This window comes from Phocoena phocoena, chromosome 16, assembly GCF_963924675.1.
Source record: "Phocoena phocoena chromosome 16, mPhoPho1.1, whole genome shotgun sequence".
Lineage (NCBI taxonomy): Eukaryota > Metazoa > Chordata > Mammalia > Artiodactyla > Phocoenidae > Phocoena > Phocoena phocoena.
This window is the reverse complement of record NC_089234.1, coordinates 9624003-9644977: the sequence shown is the minus strand read 5'-3', so window position 1 is coordinate 9644977 and position 20975 is coordinate 9624003. Positions and strand designations below refer to the sequence as shown.

Here is a 20975-nt window from a genome sequence, read left to right as displayed (position 1 = left end):
TACAATGAAATATTAATTGAGCCATAAAATGGAATGAAGTACTGACACATGCTGCAACATGGATGAACCTTGAAAACATTATGCTAAGAGAAAGAAGCCAGTCAACAAGAGACCAGCATTGTACAATTTCATTTATATGAACTGTATGAACTGTACAATACTGATTGTAGACTAAGGAAATCCAGAGACAGAAAGTGGAATATGGCTGCCTGGAGCTGGGGTGTCTGGGGAATAAACAAGGAGTGACCACTGTGGGAATGGGGCTTCTTCTGGGGATGATGAAAATACTCTGGCGCTAGTGAGGATGGTTGCACAACTCTGTGAATATACTAAAAACCCCTGAATCATATACTTTAAATGGGTGACTTATAATGGTATGTGAATTACACCTCAATAAGGCTAATATAAAGAAAAAAGCACAGTACAGAGTCTTGACTTACAAAATGTTATTTCATGTTATTTCTTAGAAACTACATTCAGCGAGATAACAAATTCGCCCATGTGAAAAACATCATTTCAAATGTCTCTGAAAACTCCATATGAATTCAGTTAGATGTCAGGTAAATAAAATGCTATGAATAAAGTAAAAGAATTTATCAAAGCCAAATAGACTCACTTGTATGAAATCAAAGTACTAAACACAGCAAATTCATACTGCTGGGAAAGTTTATGATAGTTTATACAAACTTTCCCACCTGTATGAATTTGCTATAAGCATGTGATACTATAAAATGAATCATTAAAGCACAACTATTTGGCTACAATAAAGAAATCCATTATGTATTTCTATTTAAACACAAGGTCAAATCATGTACCCAGAGTTCAGTACTACCGATGATAGTGAATGTAAATTTAAGCCTTTTTTAAAAAGCCTCAATCATACCTTATGCCTAAATACAGAACACTGCCCTAGAGCCTGTCCAGATGTTAAGTGGCACTCATCTTTTCAGACTTGGCTCCGATGTCACTTCCTTCAGAAAAACCTCCCTAACCTCCAGTCCCACTAAGGTGGCTTTCCTTACTAATCCAACAGCACTGGAACTGCTTACCCATCTGTCTCCCCAGTTACGACTATGAACTTTCGCATTGAACTAGGTCTGCAAGAATGGTCTCCACCAGAGGCCTGAAGCCCAAAAGGGGGTGAGGGGGTTCACGGGAACACATCAAACATGTCAGGGTGTTTTGGCCCAACTATCTATACCTGGTAAGCAGGCAGGCACAAAGCCAGAATCTCAAGGGTAGTAGGAAAGAATAACGCTCAGAAAGGAATTAAGACCTCCTGGGAATATCAAAGGGAACTTCTTGCACCTTTCAGAATCCTTATCTGTAAATGCTACCACCCACAGCTATAGGTCTCAACGGGGAACTTATGGAAGCACTTCTCCAATCGGAATGTGCACACGTATCACCTGGAGACCTAGTTCAAAACGCAGACTGTGATTCAGTAGGTCTGAGGGGAGACATGAGAGTCTGCATTCCTGGTGACGCTGCGCTGATGCTGTGGGTCTGCAGACCACACTTCACCAAGAAAGGCTCTGCGAGACCCAGAAGTCAGCATTCTCCCAGGGAACATGCAGCATTAACTCCTGCCTTATTAATCATCTCTTTTAAGCTAACACATCCTATGTCATTAAAAAAAAAAAAACAAAAAATCAAAACTTCAATCCTTCTGCATCTGTTGTCATCTTTCTTCCAAAACATCACTGTCCGACTGTGGAAAGTATGCAATCTCTTATTCATCTAAATATCTCCAGCTGGAAAATACAGGCCCTCGATAAATGCATGTTAAATGATGCTCTATGTAACCTCAACACATTCAGCTTTTCCCCACATGCTTCTTCTTAAGATATATTTGTTTATTGGTCCGTCTTTCCCGTTTGATCATCAATTCCTTGAAGACAGAGACTCCTCCCTGTGTGCTGTGGCACAGTCTGGCACAAAGAGCACTCAGTGACGTCTGCTGTCTTAGCCCAATGACTGATGTGTAAACACAATACACTCAGGTTCCTGGAGAGAACACTGAGTTAAAACATATCCTTTTTTCTAAGGGATTTAAAATGATCATATGTATAACTTGTTTTCACAAAAGTTCAGTAGTACACAATGTAAGGATCATCAACTCTACTTAACAGATAAGAAAATGGAATAAGAAGGTTATATATTGATATTATGCTTCTTCATAGACAACCTCATCAACATAGGAAAAAAACATTTAGCAAAAGGTACCTCGGTCTTCCCACATTCATCAGGCGGGTCCTGGTGTATGGCCATTTGATACTTGACATATAAAGAAAATGACTGGCTGAAGGACGACTTGAACTCGGGGTCCTCAAAGGAGACAGGTACTAGCCTCACCTTCAGAGCAAGGAAGATACAAGCAAACGCTACTGAAACACCTCTGCCTGATGATATGCTTCTGAAGGTGAGGCTAGAGTAAGATCTCCGCAAATCCACTTCCAAAGCTCAGCGCTGGAATTTCTATAAAACGAATAAACCTAGGGACAGGTTGACTAGCACGGAGCGTGAAGCACGAACTGTGCACCAATATTCATGAAAAATTTAAACTCACAAGGGCCGGGACAATTTCTTTTTGTTTTTTTTTTTCTCTATCTACCTGTTGTGGTTCTCTGCATACAGCAGAGTCACTATTGCTCCTCATGTTAATTGCCACTACCTGTGTCACCTCTACTTATATTAAGGGCTTTAAACTTTTTCCCCTTCCAGATTTTTCTCGGGTAATTTGATTTGTAAAATTATAAGTATATGAGGACTTCAATTAAAACATTCTACTATCTTACTTTTCTAGTCCCACTCAGTTGTGTACGGGTAGTACATGAACGAAGAGTAATTTATTTGTTATGATCTTTTTCTACACATGACTTTTAAATGGAGATAAAGCATATTAACTGCGTTGTACAAAGTATGCCTACCATAGCTGGTGTTTTTTTGACTTTTTTCTCATAAATATTTTAACTTAGAGATCGCCTTTTCACTAACTCTTAAATAAATGCATCTAAACACAGTGACTTTAAATAGAGATACTTCATTTTACTTTCCATTCTGAAATTATACATGGAAGGCTCTTAACATGGCATCAGGTAAAATCTGCACTTTCAGAATGTCCAGTATTCCATGGTCCTATCTCTTTGCAGATACACTGCAAATTGAATATAAATTAAATGTACCACAAATAAACCAAGAATTCACACAGTGATATCAAATAGAGGGGAAAGTTGCGTTTGCACAGAAAAATTACACTTGGCCTGCTGACCTGGCTCACAGTTGGTTTATCAGGTGGGTCCTTGTGAACAACCATCTGGTAGCGTTTATAGACCTGGTAAGACTCCTGAAATGTGGCTTTGAACTGAGAACTTGGTGGAGATGATCTCACCACCCTCACCTTCAGAAGGAGTTAAAAAACAATGTTCATTAATTCATTTATTTATTCCATGGACTATGCATTAAGTTATTCCCACCCAAAAAAGCCCCGAAGTTCCAATATAAATATTAAAGCATGAACATATAACGGTAATATTTTAACATTAAAAATCAACCAGTTAGTGAATAAAGAAAAAAGTTATTTCTCCAAATTATAGACTCACTAAGAAGGCAGAGGATCCTGTCCAAATTCTAAGACTAAGCTCTCAGACTGACTGAATTATGTAAGACTGCCTCTACTGTAAAACAGTAGAATACTTCTGGCACTCAAGACACAGACACAAATAAATACTCTTTAATATTAGCTGTACACAACTCACCTTCAGTAAAACAATCCAAAAGATTGAAAATGTGAATATATTTTTTGGACACTCTTTCATGCATCATTAACTCTAAACTTACAACTGTCTTCTGTAAGTGTAAAAGACAACCCTCAAAACGTGTTCCTATTTCATGGCATAGTTTAAAATGAAGACTCTAAGGTCAGATTCCCTTTACTCAAATCTTAAAGTCACCATTTTAGTCACGTAAATAAATTAACTTCTCTGCACCTTAGTTTCCTCATATCTAAAATGAGGATGCATTAAAAGCAGTAACTGTACATAGTAATGGCTAACATTTATTTGAACGTTATTTACTAACCAGTTAAAATATGTTAGCAAAATAGAAGAGTAAAACACGAAATCAAATGTAATACAATAGAAAGGCGTAATTGGAAACTTCTTGTTTCCAACTGGAAACTTCTTGTGCCACGAGAAGTAGTTGCTCTCATGAAAGAGTGACACCCAGGGGATAACAAAAATCTATCCATCCTGGATATCATTACATTAAAAAAGTAAAAGGTGCCTACTGAAGAACTGTTATATTAGGTGTGCCTGGTGCCCTGAATACATTATTATTTGATCAAAAGATAAAAACCTCTTGATAAACTATTTTAAGTATTCAGTAGTGTGTTCCATTCTCCTTACAATTTGGGTAGGAGAAAGTCAATACCAAAACAGAGTAGCCAAGGAATTATAATAGTCAAAGTTGTTAACATTTATATCTGATAATATATATTGCCCTAAGATTTAAACTGCATCAAAGTAAATGTTTAATATCAGGTTTTTCAGTGATAAGTGATGCTCTTAGATTATATTAAGCTGTAAATTCAAAGGCTGACCAGTTATTAATCAGGTAGGAGAATATAATAAAATCATTATGGCTAATGTTTTAGAAAAAAATTTTATAAATATACCAAACTAATACTGAAAAATCTAGACTTCACCTGGAATATAAATCTATTTGGGAAAAATAAGAGGAACACTCTTAAGACTAGGCATACTCACACTATGTCTAAATTGGTTTGGGGGGAATTAATGAGATGATTATAGTAGTACATTTAGGACTGTTTAGTTAATTCCTAACTGCTGGCTTGCATATGTAATACCATTTGCTGCCTTGATCAAGATCAGAAAATGAGAATGGATGAAACAGTGATTTGCCTACTGTGATCTATTCTCTTTCACTACCTAAACCAAAGCTGCCAAAAATGAAATTTTAAAACAGTTTCTTTTATTTTTCACTCTACTAAATTTCAATCAAGATATACAAAAAGCCAGAGTACCTCAAATAACAGCACACTAAAACTAGAATTTTCACTACTTTAGTAGCCAATTCCCTACTTTTTAAATCCTAAAGAAAAACAAAAAGGTTTTTCTAAAGTACCAATTAACTTAGTAAATATAAATGCCACTCCATCCCAATTCACTTTAATTTCCCATTATATAAACAGCAAAACATCAACTGTATGATCTCAAGTGAAAAAAAACAAAGTAGCTAACAAACAAACAAAAAACACCTTCCAAAGTACCTCAAACTTGTGTGACGCACTCTCTGGTAAAGATTCAAAAATTAAATCTTCAAGTGACTTGGGCTGGTTGGATTTAGCCTTTGGTGGGAACAAAGACGGTGGCTGACACCGAACCTGGAAACCCTCCAGTTCTCCACCTGGGTTCTGCTGCGTGAGTTTTAACCTTTTCCTCTCTTTCCGGATTTCCTTTGCTTTTCGACATGGAGGCTTACTCAAATCTGCCCCTTTGCCTAAAAAAGAATTTCAAAATATTAGACCAATCACTTTTGGCTCTAGAAATATTTTTTAAAGGTCTCAAAGGTTCCACAAAATCAGTACAAAGAGTTCCAACTGTTAGGTGAGCTTCGGGTAGACGTTTCAGAGGCTCATGGTGTAGACCCCTAAGTTGATCTTTAAATTCTACCTTCGAAGAAGAACTGCCAGAGAAAGTAAATAGTAACAGAAACTTTTCAGGCAGCTCTTATTGTTGAAACATTTTCTTTTACATATTCATCCACTTCTCTGCCTTTGTAAAAGGAACATAATCAAATCCCTTCTGCTTCACGACACTGCTGTCTCCAGCCCATTTCTGAGGGACATTTCTCTGAAACCTAAGCATTTATCACTGGTGACAGAGATAAATGCTTAGGAACCAGGTGTAAATGAGGACTGATCCCAGAACATACTCCGGCAGGTTTTTTTTAATGAAAAAATATCCTTGCTTAGTTCAAGATATTTGTGTCCTTCTCTATCTAACTGAGGAGGGGGGTCTCATTAGTTTTGCTCCAATTTGAGTTTTGTTTTAATTAAAAGAGCAAATATCAAACTGATAATCCTTTAAAATATAACAATTTTTACTATTATAAACCACAAATTTTAGTGAGTACCCTTTAATCTAGGAAGTTGTTTTCAAGGAATCTATCCCAAGAAAATCATAAGAGATAGAGGCAAATAATGAACACAAATGAAAACCTCAAAGTAATCTAAATGCTCAATTATAGAATTACACAATTTTAAAAATAAGCAACAGAATATCAAACAGCCATTTTAAATGCTGTAGAAATTTTAGGGGATTTGTCATTATTCAATGTTAAAACATGGGCTTCCCTGGTGGCACAGTGGTTAAGAATCCACCTGCCAATGCAAGGGACACGGGTTCCAGCTCTGGCCTGGGAAGGTCCCACATGCCGCGGAGCAACTAAGTCCGTGCGCCACAACTACTGAGCCTGTGCTCTAGAGCCCACAAGCCACAACTACTGAAGCCCACGTGCCTAGAGCCCGTGCCCTGCAACAAGAGAAGCCACCACAATGAGAAGCCCGCGCACCGCAACGAAGAGTAGCCCCCACTCACCGCAACTAGAGAAAGCCACGCACAGCAAGAGAGAACCAAAGCAGCCAAAAGTAAATAAATAAAATAAATTTATTAAAAAAAAATTATGTATAAATATATATAATTAAAATATTTAGGAAGAAACCTGGAAAGAAATATATCACCATGTTAACAGTCATCTTACTTGGGTTTAGAAATTTAAAAAAAGGACTTTCCTCCTCCTTTTTTTTTTTTGTAGTGTTCTCTTTTCTCCAATTTTTCTAACACTAAACATAACTTTGTAATTTTTTTAAAAGCCACTAATTAAACAAAGAAAAACGCTTTTTTAAAAATTCAGGATCCTGAAACAGTATTCACAAATCATATAAAAGTCAATTTTACAGAGAAGAAAATTAAGACGTAGAGTGTTAAGGGACTTGTCAGAGACCAAGACCTGGTCAAAAGCAACTAATTTGATGAGAAAACAGTGATAGTGAGACCATATTATAATACAACTTCACTACATGTTTTCCAAGTAAAAACAAAATTTACCTATTAAAAAAAAAACTCTGAATGAGTCTAATAAACCAGTAACAAAAAACTAATTCCATAATTAGCCATCACTCTGTTGTTGCCTTAGAGAATTAATTTTCTTTGGCCAGGGAACGCGTCTTTTCTCAAATTTGTCCTGAGAGGCACAACAGCCTGTTGGTCAAGAGCACACACGCTGACACGGGCTACCTGAGGTGAGCTCTGTCACACCTGGCTAGATGACCTTGGGCAAGTTTCTTCGCCTGTACAAGAAAGATAATAACCAGTCCTAACGGTGGAGTTCCTAAGGATTAAATGTGTTAATGCATGGGCAGCTCATAAAACTAGCCACTGTTCAATTAAGGGTCATCTAGTCTTTGGTACAGATGAACCTATTTGCAGGGCAGGAATAGAGACACAGACGTAGAGAACAGACATGTGGACACGGCGGGGGGAAGGGGAGGGTGGGACGAATTGGGAGATTAGGATTGACATATATACACTACCATGCGTAAAATAGCTAGCGGGAACATGCTATAAAGCACAGGAAGCTCAGCTCGGTGCTCTGTGACAACCTAGATGGGTGGAATGGGGGGTGGAGGGGGAGGGATGTCCAAGAGGGAAGGCGCTGTAGGTATACATATAGCTGATTCACTTCATCGCACAGCAAAAACACAACATTGTAAAGCAATTACACTCCAATTAAAAAAAAGGGTCATCTATTTTTATTAGCTATTATATGTATCAGCAATACCTAAAACAATGTTTTATTTCACCTATCAACATCCCGTAAATAGTAATAAGGAAAAATACCTGCATTTCCTAACAGTTACTCAAAATTACATTCCTACCAAAGTTTTAAAATTATGAACAAATTATAAAACTATCTAGAGTGAACTGAGAAACAACTTTTCAGTATTTTAATGAAAGACCACCTATGTCATCTTTACAGTAATGAATTCACTGGACTAAGCAATCCTTACCGTGATTGTTTCACACTGTATTTATGTACTGTCACACTGCAATGGGCAGCAAATTAGGATTTCAGTTTATTTACGGGATACAGATTTCCCCAAATCAATAAATTGCTTCAGCAGAATGAAAACAGATCATCCGTATAAAATCAGTACACCTGGGACTTCCCTGGTGGCGCAATGGTTAAGAATCCGCCTGCCAATGCAGGGGACACGGGTTCGATCCCTGGTCCGGGAAGATCCCACATGCCGCAGAGCAACTAAGCCCATGTGCCACAACTACTGAGCCTGTGCTCTAGAGCCCGCGAGCCACAACTACTGAAGCCTGTGCGCCTAGAGCCCGTGCTCCGCAACAAGAGAAACCACAGCGATGAGATGCCCACGCACCGCAACAAAGAGTAGCCCCCGCTCTCCACAACTAGAGAAAGCCCACACAGCAACAAAGACCCAACGCAGCCAAAAATAAATAAATAAAATAAAAGTTAAAAAAAAGAAAGACTGAAAAAAAACTTAGAAATTTAAATAATGGATATTCAGCAACATTAAGGAATTTTACTTAGGTGCAATAACGGTATTGTGAATGTTTTTTAAAGTACTTAGTTTTTAGAGATGCATTCTGAAATACCGCGTGATATAATGTCTGGAATTTGCTTCAATACAATACTGGAAGAGTAAGAATGGCCAATCATTTCAAAAACAAACAAACAAACAAACAAACAAGCTCATAGAAAAAGAGATCAGATTTGTGGTCAAGGGGGAGACTGGATGAAGGCAAGTCAACAAGAATAAATTTCCAGCTGTAAGATAAATATCACTACTTGAGATGTAATGTACAACACGATAAATATAATGAACACGGCCGTATGTTACAGATGAAAGCTGTTCAGAGAGTAAATCCTGAGTTCTCTTCGCAAGAAAAAAATTTTTTTCTATTTCTTTAATTTTGTACCCATCTGAGATGATGGATATTCACTAAACTTATTGTGAGAATCACTTCACGATGTAAGTCAGATCATTATGCCGTACACCTTAAACTTATACAGTGCCGTATGTCAATTATAACTCAATAAAACTAGAAGAAAAAAAAAGAGTGGACATCATGAGTCAGTAATTGTTTCAAATGAGGGAAGGGTACCTGGAAATTCATTACAATATTCAGGCTACATTTGTCTCTGAAATTCTCCAAAATGAAGGTTTTTCAAATTTTATAAACTATAAGTAATTTTTATAATAAAAAATAAAAATGGTAAACAAACTGACCGACCCTAATGCCCAAGAGAGTAAGAGTTGAAAGAAACGATCTAAACCATTCAAAATATTTTACTGGACTATTCTTATCAATTAGGATGAAATCTCGGACAAACAATTTAAATGCCATGAGAATTTTAGATTAAAAAAAAAAGGGCAGGCTTCCCTGGTGGCGCAGTGGTTGAGAGTCCGCCTGCCGATGCAGGGGACACGGGTTCGTGCCCCGGTCCGGGAAGATCCCACATGCCGCGGAGCGGCTGGGCCCGTGAGCCATGGCCGCTGAGCCTGCACGTCCGGAGCCTGTGCTCCGCAACGGGAGAGGCCACAACAGTGAGAGGCCCGCATACCACCAAAAAAAAAAACTATTCAGTAAAAACACAAAGTTTTCTGTGCTTTAACACATGTAACTTATAATTTAAACAAAAAACTAAAATAATATTAAAAAATCTCTCCCTTGGATTATTTTGTATAAATAAATATAAGAACAAACTCAAGAATTGAAGAGTAACTATGCAAATTTACATTTAATGAAATAATTTTGAGTCATACATACGTGCACACATATATAATAAATCCATTTAATGCTGGATAAATTTTCTAAGCCAGTTCTTTTATAAGTGATAATACAGAAAGAAGTCTCACCTTACTAAAGGTGAGATTAAATATCAACATGTGGAAATTTTTTTTTTTTTTTTTTTGGCTGAGCAGCTTGCAGAATCTCAGTTCCCCAACCAGGGACTGAACCTGGGTCACGGCAATGAAAGCGTGGAATCCTAACCACTAGGCCCACCAAGGAACTCCCTGGAAATTTTTCTTTTTAATCTGAAAGTTTTCAAACTAAAATTAATTTTGATTGCATAAAGAAATCTAATGATAAAGTGAAGAATTTCACAATGTCTGTATTTCGAACATAATATCTAAAACTTACTTTGTCTCATTTAACACTAAAAATAAAAATGTTTAGCACCATACCCTCTCACGGACAAAAATTTTATTCTCAAACTGCTAATGCCTTAAGGTAGTAAAAAGAAATGGAACTCTTTTAAAATGTCTGTGTTAGGGGATAATAAGGCTATTATTTCAGGTTTTTTAAACAATTTGTTCACCTAAATCCAGGTAATAATAAGGTATATAAAACAGGGATCTATTTCACAGATTTCATGAGTAATTCACTTTTTTAGCTCATGAGAGCACCCAGGGATTACAATGTCTCAAGCACAAAGAAAATTATTTAATACGACTTTAATATGTCCTGATAACACACTTTCAATACCTGGCTGAGGAGCTGTATGCACTTTTACTGACTGTGACGGTTCACCAGAGTCCAATTTCTCTTCCATATCTTGTGACTGGATTAATTCATTAGATTCTTCCCTCTCTGAGCTCTTTCCTTTCTTCTTCTCTTCACTCTTTAAGCTCTCTTTGAGGTCATCACTGAGCGTTTTAAGGTCACACTGTATATCCAATTTATTTATTAATGCAAAGTCACTGGCAACGGCATCCTCCATGGTGGGCTCCATGGGCTCATCTATAAATCAAAACAGGTCAAAGTCCATCAGCCAGGCCATTTGACACAATTAAAATACACACAGGGAAAAAAAGCCCCCTTTTATCCAATGTGGCAGAGACGACTGCGTGTCCACCAGATCCATTCTCCCATCTTCCAGGGTCAGGGCTGCGGTTAAGACTGTGGCACCCCGGCAAGGGAGCGTGCCAGTCCCTTCACAAGGTGTAATCAAGCTCTCGCCAATGGAACAGAACCAAACTGACATGTTCAATTTTGCCTCACTTGTTTTAAAGGAAATTTGTAACCCTGAACTTCCACCCTTTCCCCTCCCCACTGGCTCGATTAGTAAAAACCAGAGCAACCTTGAAAATCACATGTTGAAGAGAATCCCAGAATGGCGGGGGTGGGGGGTGGGGAGGGGGGAGCAGGGCTGCAGGCCGACCTGGAACACCCACACTGGACTGTTATGTGAGGAAAGAAACAGACTTCTATCATTTTTTAGTCACTGCATTTTGGTGTCTCTTTGTTACAGCTGTTTAGTCTCTTACCCTAATGAGTACATCACTCCTATGAACTGAGTGCAGACATAAATAATTCAGAAGCCTACAACATGTCAAATAAAAAACCAAATGTAAAAGCTACATAAAAAAACAGGCAATCCTCAATTTACTAATGGACAGCATCCTCAAAACTTATCTAAGTATTAATTTTTGAAACTGAGAACATGATTCCTGGCTGCTGAAAAAAACTGCATAATGACTAACCACGAAAATCTGTTTAACCTTTAAGGTTATATTACTGACAACACTAAACAGAGTTACACCAGAATTCTGATGTTTCCAGTATGACCCAGAGCCTTCTGGCCTCTTTGCTGCCAAGTCTGCTCCAAGTTGTCCTGAATTCTGCTCTGTTAAGCACAGTGCACGAGGGCAAAGAACAAACCTGTTTTGCTGGCCACTGTATCTCCAGTGCTTAAAAGAGGGACTAGAACATCGCAGGCATTCAAAACATACCTGGGGAATGAATTAACAAGCTAAGACAGGGCTGGGAGGCTCCCAGAGTTAGGCATTTCCTATGGCAGAAGTGAGAAAGAGCTCTAAGAATGGGTGGCATTCCCAATTCTTATGGTCATGTATTAGGTAGTGCCTATAGGAAAACATTAAAAAAAAACAAGGCAGCAAAAACACTGAAAAAGCGAAGTATCTGTAACCCAAGTTAATTAAATGTTACTAATGATCTTTTAGGAAATCCACTCACAATTCAGAATTCATCTGAAAATAAGAGACAACTTCAGGCAATATAATTTACTAAAAACCTTACTCAGGGCTTCCCTGGTGGCGCTGTGGTTGAGAGTCCGCCTGCCGATGCAGGGGACGCGGGTTCGTGCCCCGGTCCGGGAAGATCCCATGTGCCGCGGAGCGGGTGGGCCCGTGAGCCATGGCCGCTGGGCCTGTGCTTCCGGAGCCTGTGCTCCGCGGCGGGAGAGGTCACAGCAGTGAGAGGCCCACGTACCGCAAAAAAAAAAAAAAACCTTACTCAAACATGGAAACTCTGAGCTTCACTCAGCATTGCGATTACGCAATCTTGTGTGAGTTGCAGATAAGCATCTATTCTCCAGAGACAGTATCACTTTCTACTTCTTTATAAGGATATTATTAGGATCAAATAAAATTAAGAGTTCTCGAAGAATTGTGAAAACTAAAATTTCAATAAACTCCAGGAAATCACATCCTTAAAATGGTCCTTTCTTCTTCCTGAGCCAGACCTTCCCTGGCATATATTCCCCATATACTTGATTTGGGGGCCAGCGGTAACAGTAACAGCAGTGCTAAGAGAAGTCATCATCACATCAGAGTAACAGTAGTACCTGATTGTATTGGACCTCCTTCCCCTATCTAAGAAATGACTGAAAGTGAGAACCTTGGAAAGAAACATCTATTTGAGGTAAACAGTTTTTAGACCCCCATCTCATCTTACCCTCACAATTTCCTTTTGAAATTTCCCCTTTAGCCAGAAATTTCAACATTTTTTTCAAAACCTTCTTGTGAGATTTTGATGGCTGAAACTGTAAAGGTCGGCACCTAGGAAAGCAAAATAAATATTTAAAAAGTGAACTCAAACTGTGAAGAAATAAAATCAGTTCTGAATAATAGGACAGGGTTTAATGTAGCCTCTAATCCCACCCCAAATCTCACAAAAATACAGTTAAAGGACTATAAAAAAAAAAAAAAAGACATAAACCACTAGGAAAAAAAATAATGGGAGAAATGCTGGAAGCTAGAAAGCAGATGTACAAGTGATAACTGACTTAGCAGACCAAAGAAAAGTTGAATCCTAAGCCAAAAGTGGGAAAAGCCAAAAAAATATCCAATTTTCTCTAATTACCCCTAAAAGTCTCAGGGATTGGCCATACCTGATACCCTGGGAGATGAGAGTGAAAATAGGAAGATCCCTTGAAAGTCTGTTTTGGAAGCGATTTATATATCTGATACTCTCCCCGACTCTGCACATATGACTCTCTACACAACCCAGCAGAAAACTGAAAACTTTTCAGAAAAGGGAAAAATAAGGCCTCTTACTTGAGGGATACAGGCACAGCTGATAGGAATGGAAGTGTACTGCAAACAGTAAGCGTAAACGGAAGTATACATGCTGAATGCTGAGACCTCCAAGACCCACTTCTCCAACCCAGCCCCAGAACATCAGTAGATAATACTTTCTTTCCAGAATGTGATCAGAACTAAAAATACTGACCTCAGAGATTCTCCCAAAGAACAGGCTAGCCAGATCACCCTACTTAAAGCCCACAGTAGACGAGACCCACCAGGGTACATAAAATTTCCAATGGGACACTGGAAGGTTGGAATCACCAGACACTTGAGGAGGGCCTCTAAAACAAAGATAGGTGCCAAAAACCTGGAGAAAGTAACTTGGAGGATAGAGACATACAGTATACAGGAAGAAGGGAATCTCAAAAAATTTCAGAGTCCAAGAACAAAAATCCCTCTTAGGAGTAAAAATATAATAATAAGATATAATAAGAAGAAATTAAAAGTTAAATAGAAGACAGAAGACTTGGAAAATAAAGGTGAGGAAATCTCCCAAAAGACATGGAAAACTGAAGAGAAAAAAAAAAATTAGAGTACCACTCTAAAAGTTCCAGACACCCATCTTTTCTCCTTATTGTACCAGTCCTTTGACCAATTATGTAAGAGAAAGGATTCTTAACCGGGAAGCAGTGAATTATTCAAAGTCAGTGATCACCCTAAAACTAATATGTTAGATGTTACATTATTTTTGTCTATACAGCTCCCTGTCTTGTTTTGTTTTGCTGCAGAGAGGATCTGCAACCGTCAAATTCTCAAAACAGTCTACAACCCCAAAACAAGTTAAGAGTAATTAAGGAAAAAAAAAAAAGAGTAATTAAGGGAGACAGCTGTGGGGACATGCCAAGCATGATGGACACAACTGTGTTTGTGTTTTTATCTAGAGTATACATACACATTGAAACTGCAGACATATGCCTCACAATGTTAACGTACCTTCCCTATTTTCTACCAGAAGAAGGGGAAGAGGGAGGGGAAGAGGAGGACCTGCATAATCAGAGAAGGGAAAAATCCTCCCATGTTAGGGCAGAGTAAGGGGGGCACAGGGGAAACACAAAATATTAAGAAAAATCAAGCAAACACTCTGTAGGAAAACAGACTTTTAGTTCGAGTTTTCCAGTGAAGAAAACCAGACTCTGAACAGACGCAGATTAAGTGTCAGCCCTCCTCGCCCTTATATAGGATCCTGTGGCATTGCCTGAATGAAACAACTGTTGTCAAGTAACACACCAGAGAACTGCAAAGCCATAAGCTAAACTGATAAAAATTTGATATCTAAAACTAATTTAAGTATTTGCCAATATTCTCCCAATATTTCACGTATTATTGACTAGATTACTAAATAGTGTATTTTTCATACCATATTTATATCGAAACCAAGCAGTATTATTAACAGCTATTGATCGGCACATGAATATAGTATGAGTACGTAGAAAAAAACTTGTTTGCTTTTCTTTATGAAGAATGTCTACCTAGACAGAAATAGACACTTCAAAAAGCAAGAGTCTACTAAAAAATTATACACAATCTTCATATTAATAGAATATATTATATTAATCAAAATTCTTACCTTATTGTGTACTGAGGACAACATGTTTGATTCATGACAGGTTTGTACACATATTTCCCACTTCTAAAATTATAAAATAGTTTTGTTAAGTTTGTACACATTTCTCATATGTAGCAAAGTCGATTAGTACAGGAGTACAAAATTAATTAGGGTAAAAATCTAATCAACAGTGTAAAAACATTTAGGTTTAGTTACTTTTCATAAGCTAAATGATCTTGCAACGTGGGTATACCAAGGACCAGAGTCCAGGTTTTTCTCTTCTGAACGTTTACATATGTACTCCATGGTTAATCACCTCAATTACCCTCTCACCGGCACCTGCAGCCCCTTCCATGCCTCGATCCACCACCCACCCTCAACAGCAAAAGGGCAGTCAGAGAAAACTGCCCAGGATGCTGTGGGACTGATGTGTGCCATTGCCTATGACATCCACACTTGGGGGTTCCATGGGCACCAGCACGATGAACCCCCAAACCAATCTCATCCTTTCCATGCCTTCTGGATCTCAGTTAAAGCAGAGTCATACATTTACGAGCTGAATTCTGTCCAGATTTAAATGTGCCCTAATCCAATCTGACTGGTATCCTTATCAGAAAAGGAAATTGTACACAAAAAGGAACAATAAACAAAACACTAGGGCTGCACACACAAAGAGAAAGGACCATGTGAGGACACAAGAAGGCAGCCAGGTGCAAACCAAGGAGAGAGGCCTCAGGAAAAACCAAAGCGGTAGAGACCTGGATTTCGGACTTCTGGCCTCCAGAACTGTGAGGAAATAAACTTCTCTTGCTCAAGCCGCCCAATCTGTGGTATGTTGTCACGGCAGCCCTAGCAAACACACATGAGTTCAGTTCCCGAGCCGAAAACCTGGGAGTCCTCCTAGACTCTTCCCTCTAATGCACCTCCATATCCTGCCAGTAAGCAATCTACTTCCAAAATGCCTCAAAAATGTGTCTTATGATCCATCCAATCCACCTCCTGATACACAGTCACTGCTACTGAACGTGACAGCGGTCCTCACCACCTCACATATGGACACCGCAATAATCTCTGGAACTAATGGTCCTGCCTTCAGAATCACCCGCTCAGACACCTCTCTGCTATCTGAATGATCATGTCCAAATCACAAATTCCATCCCTTTTCTCTCTGACATAAAAGCCTTCAATAGCTCCCCCGTACCGTTAAAAAACCCCACAAAATCTCCTTATCATGGCACACGAAGTCTTTCAACATCTGGCCTATATCTATCTTCATTTTGGGCCCCATTATTACGTTTAAGGAAAGCTGTGAAGTTTCATTTACTGTGCTCAATCCCATGACTTCTGGGGAGTACTGGCACAGGGCACTTCATACTGCTCATACTTACGTAAGGAACCTTACCTAATAGTTATTCTCAAATCATCTACATAAAAATAGCTGCCAAAAAACCTCAGCTATCAAAGGCAATGTGTGGACCTTAAGGGAATCCTGATTCAAATAAACCAACTATAAAAAAGAATTTTTTGAGACGAGCAGAAAATCTAATCAAAACTAGGTAACTGGTGACATCAAATAATTATTATTAAATTTGGAAAGTATGGTAATGATATTGTGGAGATGTTAAGAAAGAAAATCCTTCTTAGAAACACATACTTAATACAGGTATAATGACATGATATCTTCAATTTGGTTTAAATAATCTTGTGGGAGGAGGGGAAGGGGGGAGTATCTTACTCTGCTGGAGCTGCTATAACAAAATGCCATAGAGGGGACTTCCCTGGTGGTCCAGTGGTTAAGACTTCGCTTTCCAATGCAGGGGGTGTGGGTTCGATCCCTGGTCAGGGAGCTAAGATCCCACATGCCTTAGGGCCAAAACAACAAAACACTAAACAAGAGCAATATTGTAACAAATTCAATAAAGACTTAAAAAAAAATGCCATAGACTGAGTGACTTATAAACAACAGAAATTTATTCCTCATAGTTTTGGAGGGTGGGAAGTCCAAGATCAAGGCGCCAGCAGATTTAATGTAGGATGAAGACAAGCTTCCTGGTTCATCTTTTCTGTGTCCTCACATAGCATAAGGGGCAAGGGAGCTCTCTGTGGTCTCTTTTATAGGGGCACTAGAATCCCATTCATAATCCCATCCATCGTCATGACCTAATCACCTCCCAAAGGCCCTACCTCAAAATACCATAAACTGGGAGTTAGGATTTAACATATGAACTTTGGGGACGGGACACAACATTCAGTCCATCGAAAGGAGCAAGGAAAATTGATGAAACAAGATTGGCAAAATGTTAACAACTGTTGAAGCTTGGTGATAGGTATGTGAGGTTCATTATAACATTCTCTCTACATTTGTGAAATGTTCCTAATAAACACCCTTAAAAGGAGAAAAATATCTCTACACACAAAATATAATAAAAATTTTCTTAAACCTCTTTCCAACAACAAGAAAACATTTTTTTTTTTTTAAGAAAACATTTTAAAGGCAAATAATATTTTTCAATTATAAGAAGAACCTGAGTAATTTCAGAAGTATCTTTGGGACTTCCCTGGTGGCACAGTGGTTAAGAATCCACCTGCCAAGGAAGGGGACACGGGTTCGAGCCCCGGTCTGGGAATATCCCACATGCCGCGGAGCAATTAAGCCCGTGCGCCACAACTACTGAAGGCCGCGCACCTAGAGCCCGTGCTCTGCGACAAGAGAAGCCACGGCAAGGAGAAGCCCGCGCACTGCAACGAAGACTAGACCCCGCTCACCGCAACTAGAGAAAGCCTACGTGCGGCAATGAAGACCCAGCACAGCCATGAATGAATGAATGAATGAATGAATAAATAAATAAATAAAAATTTTTTTTTTTTTTAAAGAAGTATCTTTGTATTAAGGACCTTTACCTTCGCCATCCTCGGTCTATGAGATCCTGATAATCCTGTACAGTCATGGAATGTGCCCACATGCCTGAAAAATAAGTGCCATGTTAATTACAGCAGGTGGAACTTTTTACTTTTTTAAATCCAAAGCATTATCTTTAAAATATGAAAACTGAAGCAAAAAAAAAAAAATCCAGCTCATATTGGAGAAATGAAAGTCTGCACATACTTCATACTTGTTAGTTTGACACAATACATAACACAAATGAAATACATGATGTATTTACCTAAAGTTTAAAAATCAAGCACACAAAGTGTTCACATGCAACTCAGGATTAGTCAACAGTCTCTATGACATCATAAATTTAGGTCCTCACTGCAATCAAATTACATCACACCTTTAAGTCATAATAATATCCCCAATAATTTAATAACCTGGTCTCTTTAGAAGAATTAGAAAGCAAATGTTTTCTTGTGCATATAAATTCTGATTTTTATTTGTTTACACCATAGTCTTACACACTGAACAGAAGTATACATACAGCAATATTCCTTTTAAGTATAAAAACTGAAAGTAATCCAAATGCCTAGGAACAGAAAATTGATTACAGGGACTATGATGTTATCAATATGATGAAATAATTATGCAACCATGAAAACAATGAAGACTATGAGAAAACACTGAACTAATGGTAAAGAAAAGTGAATTTTATTCTTGTGAACAGTAAACTGCATCAGCAGTATCTAAAGATAAAGATAGGCTTGATAGAGCAGGGCATAATGAGAAAAGCACAGGCATGTGTACAACAGAAATGTCCAGAAGCCTGGTGGACACCCATTAACACCCAGTTACTCCATGAGGTTCAATTTCCTCATCTGTAAAATAGAAATAGTAAAACCTACCTACCCAACAGGTGGGGTGCCCTATAGTAAAGATTATTATTAAAATCGATATGACAGAAATTTACAGTTATCTAAGTGAAAAGGGTGGAAAGTAGGTTTTTTCCACAGAACTTAGAGAACATCTATATTAATCGATTTTCTCTTACTAAAATTACTAGAAAAATAATTAAGGACCTAATATTAATTTTAGACATGTTTAATATAAAGTATTTGTTACATACATATTATAATCACAATATTAAGATTCTGAAAGAGAGAAGGGAAAAATCTCTAATACCCTAAGGCAACCACTGTCACCATTTGGGTTTTTCTCCTCCCAGAGCTGTAACCGTGTCACGTATGTTATTTGCATCCTGCTTATGTTCTCCGTTTAACCCAAGACTCTGTTTTTTCACGTTAACTCATCTTCATCCCCGTCACTAATGACTGCGTTATACTACACTCTACCCCTGCTCACCCACAAGATGCACCTAATAAACACTTTTAATTAACGAGTAAACGGTCACACCATAATCGCCCAAACAATTCCCCTACGGTAGGACATACATTTTTTTTAATACGGAAACCACCCCGATTTACATCTTCATAGACATCCCATTTTCCACAATGCTAGATTATTCTTTAAAATAAGTTTCTACTTTTGCCAAAACAAGACACGGCAGGAAATAAACATGATGTTCTGTTTACAAACAAGAAATCTTCCGAAAGAAAACTGAATCATGGGGGGGAAGGGTATTGTAGGCTGGCTTTGTCGTCGTCATCGAGGTGGGTGGAGAAATGACACGGCACCCAAACACCTGGTAAAATTTTCAAGCACCTCGGTACCAACAGGGCCCCTCGCCAGCAGCGACTACGGTTACTAATTTCTTCTATATTCTTCCAGAGACATTTAATCCACGGATGTCCGCGCACGTGTGTTTTCCACACACACCGTTTTCTACACCAATAGCACCACCCGACACTCACTGTCCTGCACCCCGCGTTTTGCCCTGACCCTCGGAGACACCCTCACAGCAGCATCAGAACTTACAGGTCAGCCCCCGTAACCGACCGCAGGCGTGCCACCAGGTACTTAACCGTCTCCTAGTGATGATGGACACCTATTTCCACACTTGGCTACTGCGAGACAATAATTATTTCGCACGTCCGAGCACCTGTGCGAAGAATGAGCATCTAGAAGCTTCCCTACTCAATCAAAGGTGAGGTCCGTTTTTAATTCCTAAAGCCACTGCACTCAGGGGGAGCCGCGTTCCGCACTCGCTCCACGAGACAGCAGCCGGGCAGGGGCTGGGCGCGTCCCTCCAGCCAGTCGGCCCGGGGCGCCGCGACCCCCGAGGACACCGGCCCACCGCCGAGCCCCGAGGCCGCGGCGCCCTTCCCCGCCCGCCAGCCCGGCCCGCTTACCATTGGAGCGACTGCCCGACTCGTTCTTGCAATAGCCGCAGCGGTAGAAATCCTCGCCCTCGAAATATTCCACGATGCTGGGCGAAAGCGCGGCCCAGGAAGCCATGGCCCCGACCCTCCAAACGCTACGCGGCCCAGCCCAAAGCCCCCGCCACCCCACAATGCACCGCGCCGCCCGGGCGCCCACAGCCCGGCCCTCGCCCGAGCCCCTCGGCGCTGACGCCGCCCGCGCCATCTTAACCTAGGGCAGCAGCCTTCCGCTATTTCCGCTCCTTCTCCGAGAAGGACCGCCATCTTCGGTGAGGATGAGGCCAAGAGACAAAACGTGAAAGACAACGGTCTGGGAAGAAACGAGTGGGAAAGGAAAGCGGGAGTTGGGGAACAGGGCCTGGGTGTTCCCTTGCGAGGGCCCGGACGCGGCGGGCGGTGCGGGGATTTGGACGTAAGGCGTCCGCACCAGCTCCATCGACCGGACCACTCACCGCAGGACGCCTTGCCCTCCTCGGAGGCGCAGTAGCCGCAGTAGTAGCCGACCTTGAGTCCCTTGTACTCCACCACCGAGGCCATGGCTGCCGCCAGGTCCACGCAGGCCGACCACGCCTCTCGGCGCCCCGGGGCCGACCTCTGCGGAGCGCTGAGGTCCGCGGCGGGGAGGAGTGGAGAGCGAGGCCCGGCGCGGTGCGTCGCAGCGCCGGGGGGCCCGGTCGGTATTGGGTCCGGGGGCCTCCCAGGATTAGTGGATCGTAGTCGTGCGGTCTGGCGCCGAGTTCGAGCCAACCCGTTTCGTTATTCCATCGC

The 20975-nt window shown here is 40.0% G+C and overlaps 1 protein-coding gene across 3 annotated transcripts in view; it reads right to left on the bottom strand.

Moving 5' to 3' along the window:
* Window positions 1-20744, bottom strand: part of ATE1 (arginyltransferase 1) — a 152320-nt gene extending 131576 nt beyond the window's left edge. Inside the window, exons 1-7 of one of the 3 annotated variants that reach the window (XM_065894303.1) lie at window positions 20660-20744; window positions 17895-17958; window positions 15015-15077; window positions 12816-12919; window positions 10605-10859; window positions 5291-5520; window positions 2227-2355 (exon numbers count right to left, since the gene is read on the bottom strand). In XM_065894303.1, coding sequence (XP_065750375.1) covers window positions 2227-2355; window positions 5291-5520; window positions 10605-10859; window positions 12816-12919; window positions 15015-15077; window positions 17895-17958; window positions 20660-20744 — 930 coding nt within the window. Of the gene's footprint in view, window positions 1-2226; window positions 2356-3271; window positions 3401-5290; window positions 5521-10604; window positions 10860-12815; window positions 12920-15014; window positions 15078-17894; window positions 17959-20177; window positions 20284-20659 lie in introns of those variants that run through there. The other 2 variants (XM_065894301.1, XM_065894302.1) reach the window with 2 other exon arrangements.
* Window positions 20745-20975: the final 231 nt, after the last annotated feature.